Raw genomic sequence first — 11,212 nt, 5'->3', positions numbered from 1 at the left:
TGCTGCAAATCATCCCTTAACTATTCAACTTTCAGAATAATACCACCTTTGCAATGGTTACGCCATGTGTATGGTGAAATTTGTATAATTATTTACCATTTCTTTTTTTGGAGTCGATTTTCTCAACCTAATTTTGGATGATATTGCAGGATTCTCGACCATTTTTCCTATCATGAAACTTTGCAAAGCTTTGCGCCTACTTATATCCATGAGTGTTTTCAGCCAATTATTTTCTTCTTGTAAGCTTTAGGGGGGGTACAGCATCACAAATCGCATTGTTATTTTTCTTCATGAAAAATCCAAAGTTTATAGAAAAATGACTTTCAAAAAAAATGGCTGATTAAAAAGAAATGCCTCAGAATAATCTTAAAACATTCTTCAGGTCTTATTTAGAATCTGAAAGAATTATAATATCTTACTTGGTTCAGATTATAGACTGCTACAAAAATGTTCACATTTGTAATTTCTGCCATCTTGAATAAAGTATGCAAATTGACTAATTTACTTATGCCAGAATTTATCTTTTCAACTCCATACCTCATGATAATTGAAGTACAGTTGTGTTAAAATAAATAGCAGTGCCTTAAAAGTGAATAAAGTCTGCGTTATTCTTTTACAGGAAGCAAAGAAAAGGAATATTAATCCGTTTTTAAAAAAGGCAGTGTCAACTTTTTTCTCTTCAAACTCTTCAAACTCTTAACTTCACTTTAAATTACTGAACTAATATTTAGTTGCATAACCATTGTTTTTGATAACCGCTGCGCATCTGCATTGCATCGAGTTAACCAACTTCTGGCACCAGTATTTCAGCCCAGGATGAATTAACTACATCCCACAGTTCCTGTGAATTTTTGGGTTTTGCTTCAGAAACTGCATTTTTAATTTCACCCCACAAGTTTTCAATGGGGTTGAGGTCAGGGGATTGATCTGGCCACTCCATTACCTCAATCCTTTTTTTCTGGAACCAAGATGTTGCTTGCTTACTCGTGTGTTTGTTTGTGTCTTGTTGAAACACCCATTTCAGGGGCATTTGCTCTTACACCATAATCTCTTCAAGTATTTTGATGTATTCAAACTGATCCATAAACCCTGGTATACAAACCCAACACCGTAATATGAAAAACGTCCCCATACGATGATTTTTGCTCCACCATGCTTCACTGTCTTCACAGTGTACTCTGGCTTGACTTAAGTACCCGGGGGTCGTCTGACATACTGTTGACGACCACTAGACCCGAAAAGAACGATTTTACTCTCATCAGTCCACAGAATGCTGATGAATGGCTGAATCTTTGCCATTCTGACTATTCTCCGATCCTTTTTAACAGTTTCTCGTTTTCTTCCGCTTGTTTCAGGTATTTGTTGCCATTTTAAAGCATTTGAGATCATTTTAGCTGAGCATCTTATAATTTGCTGCACTGCTTTATACCTTTTACCCTCTCAAATCAACTTTTTAATCAAATGAATAATGTTTGGAATGGCCCATTTTACTTAGCAATTCAGAAGGAAATATATTTTATAAGAATGTGTGAAACATTTGCTTCCCTTCTTCCTTAATAAAGGACAATTCATGACACCTGTTTTTTTTCACAGAATGAATGAATTCTCTAATTATTCTCATACTACTATTATTTTCAACACGCCCCTTTCAATGAATGAGTCAATTATTCAGAACAAACCGTGTGCATGTCATGTCAGTTCGGTCTGTTGTTTTTCTATTACACTATTGCAAGTAAAGTATTTGCCATGCAGAAATATCACTACTGCTAATAACAGTGGTTCATCAGGTTACTGATCTTGTACTGCTATTTTCTTGAACACAACTGTATGTACCGCCTAAATTATCTGGAACATAACCTTAATCACCTTTCTTTGCAGGGATTTCACTTGATACTATGACAAAAGCCTGCATTACAAACATGGATATATGTTTATTTAATGGGCACCGTCTTTATATTGTATTTACTTATCTATTCATTTTCTGAGTTCTTCCTTAGCTGCTTGGCTGATTCCTATGAATCACTCTATAATCCAATACAGAATTCCTTCACGATTGGCCACTTGGTGGTGCTATGATGGTCAAATACAATTACAACTCCTGTTCTGTTTGACGAAGAGAGTTCAACACACTTAGTAAATGGCACTCTTCAGAACATATCTCACTATTTACAAATTTCCCTCAAGTAACTACGACCACCTTGGGGTGTTGCAGTTGGATCTTTAGTTTTCAATTGCCACCAAACATAATGATGGGCATTGTGGGAACTGTAAATGGCCCCAAAGTAAGCATTGACCACCCCCAGCCCCCTACATGGCCTGCATGTTGCCCTAGCTTGCAGAGGAAAGAATGAGAATACAGGGGGTATAGGGGGCCCATATGGGGTAAATAGCCTGCAGGCTATGGCCTCCGCAGGCTGCTTGTTTACTTTGATGGTGGAAGGCTGCTTTACTGACCTAATCCCACCACTGATCTGGTGGATTTTACAGCCATTAAGTGATGGCTTTCATAAGGGAGGGTGGGTGAGGTTGGGGGTTTAGACTGGAGGGTACTGTTAACGTTAAGCCATTCCAGCGAGGATCTAGGAAGGGAACAAGTGGTTCAGTGCTGCTTGGCAAAAACAGGTGAGTGGGTGTCGAATTCTGTACCTGCATGGGAGTATTTACTCAACTTCGGTTTTGAAGGTGAATGGACTGATGGAGAATGTGAATTTTATCTCCCGATACAAGGAGCATTGTCATGTAATGCATGCAAACATATTCAGTACATTTGAATAAGGCTTTACATGCATAATCATTTGTAAAGATTCTGCTTAAACCGGTTTAATTTACATTGCAAGTTGTTGGCAATTGTTGCTGAAGAGGAGTAAAGATACATTTTGAAGTTGTTTGGCATAAGTATGTTCATACTACAGATTTTACAGTTATGTAGAAAGGAAAACTGAAATGATAGTTTTGGGTATGTGTGGTCTTCAGAGCTTAATGATTTAAAAATTATTCTGTTCTATATGGTGCAATATGAATGACAGTAACTGCTTTTCATTTTTTCAGATCTCACACTTCATTACCATTTAGTCCTGACATGCCACAGCTTATACAGCCCTGTGATGTTTTTCCTTCTAATAAACGGTAAGCATCTCTGAATTTTACTGTGACAATAGTTGCGTATACTGTATGTCATTACTATTTTCATATTGTCTATAGATTACTGTTATTATATTGGATACTAATATTAGATACTATTAAATATAAAGTGGTCATCACAATTTTCCCACAAGTCTTCATTCACATGAAGATAACGATTCATGTCGCTGGCTGCCAGGAGGTCCCACTCATCTGGTGTTCCATGTCTAAACCAGTCCCTGATTAGAGGGGGAAGAGAATACCAGTCACACTACTGGCCTCCACAGGCTGATTTCAGTATCCTGTTCTATGTCACAGAGATTCATGAAATGGTTAAATGGTTGCTTGCTCAAATGTAATTAAAATGTCAGTTAAACTTGTCTTGCTTAATTAAAAAAAGAGAAAAAGCTGGCCAATGCCTATTGTTTAGTCACTAATCTGAACCCTTTTTAATCGTAATATTCTGAATGGGACTTAAGCATATTTTCACAGCACTCTGGATATGTTCACCAGCAGTACGGAAGAGATATCTTAAAACCGCTGCCCACCAATCTCATTTACACACGACTACTATATCAAATTATTCCCACTGCAATAGTTAATTCTCATATACCAGCCAACCTCTTAATCTTTGAAAGCTGATTGGAATGGAAAGAAAACCTCGTTTGCAAAGTGATTGTTTATATAGTTCATCTGACTAGCCATTTCATTGTTTGCTTATTGGACAGATCACTGTAACGCGCGTCTCATAAATGGCAAAGATTTACTTTGAGATCTGGGGTCATTTGCTGCAACGTTTTCCATTTATTCCAAGAGCCTGAAACTCAGCAAATGGAAAACTGCAGGGCCTTCTGTTTTCTGCTGTTGCTCTTAATGAATCCATTAAAGTGGTCGCTTCCACAGTATATAATACAGTATATGGCATGTAACTCTCACCTAGATTCTAAGGTCTGAAATGATTATGTGTTCAATGGTAAAAACTAAAACTACCAGACCCTGTGGCTCTCATTGGGGACCCCTCATATTTCATTTTATATTACTTTATTTGAATAGAAAGGCAGGAATTTGAATGGTGACTGAACATTTAGGATGTAATGGTGTAACTGATGATACTGTAAATGTGTTACTTACTGAATGCATTTTAATAAGGAACCGAGTCATGACCACAATGCAACTGACATATTGTTCCACATGCATAATATCAGAATTACATTTTTGGCCTACTTGGCATGCACATAGTCTATTTTTCAATATTGAGTAATGAATGCAGCTTCCTGTTCAGTGTCCCTGATTTTATCTGTGCCAAACCTTGCCCTGTCTACAGCTGAGGTTTTTACGTAAATGGCACAAATTTATCAGACACAAAATCCCTCATTCTTCAGTGACGCAGGAAGCTCAATTAGAATATTGTTTTGGCTGAGTTAATCAGGACACAGCACTTGGATCAGTGGATGTATTTTATTCATTCTTCAACTTGGATATGCCTCTTATCTTCTCTTTTTAGTGCTTATCAGGTGGATTTCTTTAGTTAAATGCATAAATTTGGGCATATGAATGGTTTTTCATGATCTAAGAATAAAAGCTAATCTTTTTTACAACCATAGACACATGAATTTCCTTCATACATAGATAAAAAACAGAAAGCTCTTAGTTTTTTTTCCTTTTCAGATCAACTCAAAATGTATATAGCATCTTACAAAATGTATGACTTACAGTAGAGCCCACATAAAAGCCCCACAAATTTAAGCCTACGATGACATTGAACTATGGAACAAATAGGAAGAAATCTTGGTTGGAAGCCGACTCCATAGGGAGATCCCATCCTCCTTCGGCCAGCTCAGAGAGTGTTGCCATGGAGTCATAGTTGCTTAATTAGAGCAAGGTTTCTCATCTGACTCCCTCTAAATGAATGCTGTTGTCCCACAGTTTCTTTCCTCCTGATCCCTCCTGTACTGGCACCCTGGGCCTGCGCCCGCAACTGTCCGGCAGGCTGCTTGTGCACCCAGGAGAGGAGCTGCTCGGTTCTGTGTGACCGTGCCAACTTTGCCGACCTCCCCAGGGAGTTCCCCTGCGAAGCCTCCACCGTGAACCTGGACAAGAACAGCCTCAAGTTCCTCTCAGAGCGTGCTTTCGGAACCCTGCCAGCATTGCGCTCGCTCTCCCTCGACCACAACAACATCTCCTTTATCACTCCAGGAGCCTTCAAGGGCCTGGCAAACTTGCTGGTGCTTAAGATAGCTCATAACGAGTACATCCGCTACCTGCACACGCGCACCTTCACCTCCCTCAAACGGCTGGAGAGGCTGGACCTCTCCGACTGCAACCTCTTCAATATGCCAGACCGGATCTTCCTGGAGCAGATAGCCCTAAAGGAGCTGCTGTGCTTCCAGAACAACTTCAGACGCATTCCAGGAGCCCTCCGGGGAATGGAGAACCTGACCCACATCTACCTGGAGCGCAACAAGATTGAAGCCATCGCCTATAACTCCCTGCTGGGCCTCACCAGACTCCAGTACCTCAACCTGCAAGAGAACCGAATCAACGTCATCCATGACCAGGCCTTCCAAGACCTCCGGCGTCTGGAGAACTTCTACCTGAATGACAACCTGCTGGAGGACCTCCCAGTGCATTCCTTCAAGGGTCTCTCCCGGCTTAAAATGCTCAACCTAGGTGGGAACCTGCTTACCAACATTTCTAAGACCTGGTTTAGCGACCTGGTGGAGCTGGAAGTACTCTACCTGGACCGGAACCAACTGTCTGGCATCGAGGAGGGTGCCTTCGAAAACCTTACCAGCCTCATCTCCCTCCACCTCAATGGCAACAACCTGACTGCCCTGCCTTTTTCAGTCTTCCAACCCGTCTACTTCCTGGGTCACCTCTACCTGTTCCGCAACCCCTGGGAGTGTGATTGCAGCCTGGAGTGGCTGAAGGAGTGGATGGAGAGCTACAAGCTGGTCAGGGACATCCCCTGCGCGTCCCCCTCTGCTGTGGCTGGCCTGGACCTGAGCGAGGTTGTCTACCCCAAGCTGGACGGCGTCTGCGTGGACCTGAGTGAGCTCAACCTCACCACCCTAGCACCCGCACCCTCCGAGTCCTGGCGCTCCACCACGGAGAACCGGTTCAGCAGCCTGATCTCCAAGCTCCTCCAGCAGGAGCTGAGAGAGGAGGAGGTCAACATCACTGACGGTGAGAGAAATGGCTCCCTGATCGACCAGGCCGAACTGTCTGCAGGGGGCTGCTGTGCCCTGGCCAACCCATCCCTGCAGCTCCTCCTCCTCCTCTGTACATTGCTGATCCCAGGGATGATGATGGGCTCTCTTGCCACATATATGGATGGGTCCTGAAAAATGGTGGGATGTTTTGCAATAATAATCTTTCCTTTTTCCTGCTGATCGAGGCAGAAAAAAAAGTTTGGAAAGACAATGAGGGAGGTGCTTTTAAGCCTCATCCAGTCTGCCTGGAAATCAGAGACTGTTGGGACTTCTTTGTTTAAAGCAGACCCCTGAAAATAAAGTTTTTGCTGATGGATACAAATCTGTACAAAAACAGTGGAAGATGTCCTGAAATTAAGGTTGTAACAATGGATAGAAAAAGGAACACTTACTAGCATTTGGCTAACAAAATACATTTACATGGAATAAAAAAGGAATAAAAATGGAGAGCAGTAACACTGCTATCTGCGTGTAGCATAAAATTCAAAGCCCTGAAATGGCTACACGCTGAATGCAGTGAAACTTTAGCAGTGTGGGTATGGTGCAGTTCCTGTTGTATGATACAGTGGTTTTGTAAATATGTATAAGATATAAAGGTGATTAAAATGTTAAAGTAGTTGTTTCAGTTGATATTTGTAATCAGGTGCCGTACGTATAAATCCGCTCAGAATTACTCCTAAGAATGGTCTCAAACTTTGACTTAGTTTCTTTCACACTGGTGCCATAAAGAGGAACTACAGCCAATAGCAAGCCTTCATACAACAGCCCATTGTATGAACTGGAACGATTTAGCAATTCGCCCGTGGCTCCATTCAGTTTATATTAAAAAGGAAGATACGTTGACATATTCGAGGGACTGCTTCTTTCTTGTCACAAAATGTTGTCCCGCCTTACAATTTTCAACATGAACAATTAGCAAATGTGCTCGTGCCTGCATTCAGTTTAAATTCACGTTTTCAAATGAATTTCTGCTAATCGTAGAGTATCTCAACTCATTGTTAAGAGCTGTAGCATCGACAATAATACTACGTGGTAGGCCTAAATTGAGATTATAATGGATTCAACAAGGAAAATCTAACTGGACGCAGCAAGAAATCGTAAATTAGCTACTTAAAGCGGATTATTAAAATGGAAAAATGTAGCAAAAAGGACAAAAAAGCATGGCAATAAATCTCGCGAACTATGAATTCCCTCCTCCCGTTCCACTAAAGGAACTCCAGACGAATGTTGAACGAGTTGATAGACTACCACGTAGGCTACTTTCCACATCACGAAAAAGGGAGATTTATATGAGAATATCAGAGCCATTGGCAGCCTAAGGTCTTGTCCGATACTCATCTCATGATTTAAATGTATACATAGACGCGTGCCGTCAATAACTATAACAACCCAGTGAAAAGCCCGCAATCCAAGCCGGATGCTTCTGAAATGCGTAGGGAAATTAGTGAACTGCCCGACATTGTTTGGCGCGGTCAGAGCCTTGATATTGACCTCTATAGCTCTACTTAGCGTACTAATTGGTGACTAATGGGCCGAAGTCATCACTTGTGCATTATTTTTCCAGTCGCATCGTAATAATCGTAGTGTCATGATAACTTTAATGTAGCCCATGCCGTGGGAGCATTATTGCGTGCAGTATATCTTGCAAGATCTGTGACAAACAGAAAACCCGACAATCAAGACGCTAGTTTTTCAACAATTCCGTCTCATTAGACATTTCCAATAGCCTATGTCCCTTGGTAAAAAAATGCGCCGTCTCCGCATCTGTGCACGCACCACAGCCATCTGCTGGCAACTCCGAACCGAGTTAAGACACCTCCTAAGCTCTCTTTAATCACTTAGACCATTTTTGACACCCAATAATTTTATACAATGCACTTATTGTTACTCCTACAATGAGGACCAAAATCGCGTCATTCTCAGAATTCCGAGGCATATAAGTTTTACTCTGAGCGGCTTTATACATACCACATACCGCCCTCGTAGTTAACTGCAATGTTGTTTGTAAGGTACTACATTTACTGACCTTTAAGTCTACTTTTTCATATTCACCAAATAGCTCTGATGCTGACTTTAGTTAAGTTGCTAAAGAGTAGCCAAGCAAGCCAGCGTTGCTTATTGTTAATGATGTGCTCTTCTTTTGTAAAATTGTATAAAAAATGTTTTTAAAAAAGATATGGGGAAAATATTCACAGAATTCCTCTTTAGAACAGATGGCACTATGGCACTCTATGCAAAATTTTCTTGTTGTATTCATTCACCTAGATTTTTAATACCCAGGCTTTTAATAAATGCATTAATCTCCTTAATGTCAGGCTTATCTCTACTCTGCACTGTAAGCTGTCCACTAACTTCACCAAATGGAATAACTTTGTCATTTCATTTTTCTACTTTTATGTGCATTTTCTTGCTTTATTTTCCTGCATGAATTACACACACGTATTGCCTGGACAATGTACAGTTTGAAATGGGGGTAGAAAGGAGGGCATGAAAAAAAAGCTCTCGAATCTCACACGAATTTAATATGCATGAACTACTTATATTCTCAGAATTGTTGCATGTTTGTTTTTTCACTGCCTATATTCTGTATTATGTACGTTTGCACACAGAAGTGTGTCTTTTGTTTCTTTAAATAAAACAAGATAAATGTTTATTTTAAGCATGATGTATTCAGCATTCATCAGCACCTCTGTTGAACTGTACTAGATGTAGGGTATGCTCCAACCCTGCTTGCCTGAACCTGGGTTAATCTATATAGCATAGATGCTTTTCACCCCTGAGTATGGATCTGAGACCAGTGACTCCAATCCCATAAGCCTGTGATTTATAGGACAGGTCAGTTCTTAACCCCCTGGTTTTATTTTTAATGTACATATTTCGTGGAATTTCACACCCATTTAAATACTAAAAATAACAGATACCTTATAATTAGGGAGGCCAGTTTATCTGGAGTTATCTTCTGACCTGCAGTTCAGCCATCCCTCAGCAAAATGTGGAGATGTCACATTGCCCCTCCCCAGTAATAAGAATAAAATGTTGATAATTAAGCACAGATGATGACTGACAGCAGTGCTTCCAATGCACAGAAGAACTGCAGACATGCAGGTATTTTGAGAGTTGAGTAATAACTTACTTAATAACACACAACACACAATACACAATAACTTTGTCACTTGTGTGAAAGTAATCAATAAAATGATCTGCAACAGTGTAGGCCTAAAAAGAGTCAGATAAAAACAGTTAAGGCAACAGACTGGTTCGATGAAGTTGCGCACTGACAACTGGGGTTCCTACTAGATCCGCGTATGGCCTGTACATGAGGGAGTGGCTATAATTGGGCCACCGAGGGTTGGGGAGGGACTCGATGGGGAGGCTTGCCGCATGCAGCAACCCCAGATCGCCTCGGAACCACAGTCCGATCAGAAACTAATGTTAAAATAGTTAGTTGTTTAACGGTCTCCTCGGTCATTCTTTGCCCTTGCTCATTGTGAACTTGTCCTTAGGAAGAGATGCATCTTCATGCATCATAGTGATGGACTGGACAAGTAAGAAAAGATTTGGGTAGACTTACCCCTGAAAAACAATTTTGATTTATTCCTAAATTATAATATATTTTGATTTCAGTGACAGTCGCGTGCAAAACTTTATGCACCCAAAAAGTCAAAAAGCCTTTTACAATTCATATGTAAGTTAACAGAAGCAAACCTGACTTCTAAATGGCACACATTTCTTAAAATTTTAAAGCAAGATTACTTTTCATTTAATTTTTTTACAGTTTAAAAGGGCCCTGTTCAAAAGTTTGGGAACCCTGTTAGATAGTACTATGTATCTTCTCCTCGGGCAAATATAACAGCTTGTAAAAGCTTCCTCAAGCCAGCTAAGAGTATTTAAATTCTTGCTTTTGAAATTTCCCGCTATTGTTCCTGGCAGAACGCCTCTAGTTCAGAAATATTCTTCATCCTCCTTGCATGTATGGCATGTTTGAGATCGCTCCACATATTTTCAATAATATTCAAGTCTGGGGACTGTGGTTCCAAAACCTTTATTTGTCTTTCCTGGAGGTACTTCATGGTTGATTTCAAGGTATGCTTTCAGATCTCAACATCCCAAATTGGTGTTGCATTCATATTTATACGATAATAAAAACTGTGATGTAATAAAACCAAGACCGCGATGCCTGATTGTTAAACAGACTCTCCACTTGCGAGAACAGCACTTTAGATTTGTATCTACCTCTTATTTGCAAAGCAGGGCAATAAAACAGCAGGTTCCCCCATGCCACTTGAATGGCTTACGAGTCAGAGACTGAGACAATAAAAGGCATATTTTAACAATCCAAGGTACCATTTCTCTATGTCAAAAAATCATTTTTCAATATAAGAACAAAAATATACAATTCAGAAGTTGCATGAATAACACATCGTTTTTTAGTTTTTTTCTTTGCTCACTTTTATTCCACGTCCAGCCGACATATTTCCAGTTTGGTAGAAATACAAGTTTGTTTTGCAAATTATTCAATGAATTTTTATGGAACCAAATATCCCATCTGGTTATGAAGCTATGACTGTTTTCTGACTAACGTTGACGTTTATTTTGTAATCTGTTCATCCATTTGCGAGAGAACTATGTTAAGCAAATGCCATCTTGAAGTACTTTTGAATTTTGCAAAATTGCTTGCTAGGTCATTTCAATACTGTACTAATGTAAAACATGGCACATCTTGTAGGGGGTTTTCTACCCTTTCCATGTATAATGTATCATATTCTGACGATGGAGTGCTTAGGGATATCGCTGCGTTTGCATAGCAGAATGAATATACAGTGCGCAATTACAGGATTTGGACTTATGGATGTAAACCTGTAATTGTACTGGCTAATTTG

At 40.1% G+C, this 11,212-nt stretch overlaps 1 protein-coding gene across 1 annotated transcript; it reads left to right on the top strand.

The window, feature by feature from the left end:
- The first annotated feature begins 3,096 nt into the window (after positions 1-3,096).
- nyx (nyctalopin) lies at positions 3,097-6,464 on the top strand. The gene is made up of 2 exons (XM_061233954.1): positions 3,097-3,126; positions 5,047-6,464. The coding sequence occupies exons 1-2, from the start codon at positions 3,105-3,107 to the stop codon at positions 6,462-6,464; spliced, it is 1,440 nt and encodes a 479-aa protein (XP_061089938.1). The 5' UTR covers positions 3,097-3,104.
- Positions 6,465-11,212: the final 4,748 nt, after the last annotated feature.

Source organism: Conger conger, chromosome 3 (assembly GCF_963514075.1).
Source record: "Conger conger chromosome 3, fConCon1.1, whole genome shotgun sequence".
In the NCBI taxonomy this organism is placed as follows: Eukaryota; Metazoa; Chordata; class Actinopteri; order Anguilliformes; family Congridae; genus Conger; species Conger conger.
This window is presented reverse-complemented; position numbering and strand designations above follow the sequence as displayed.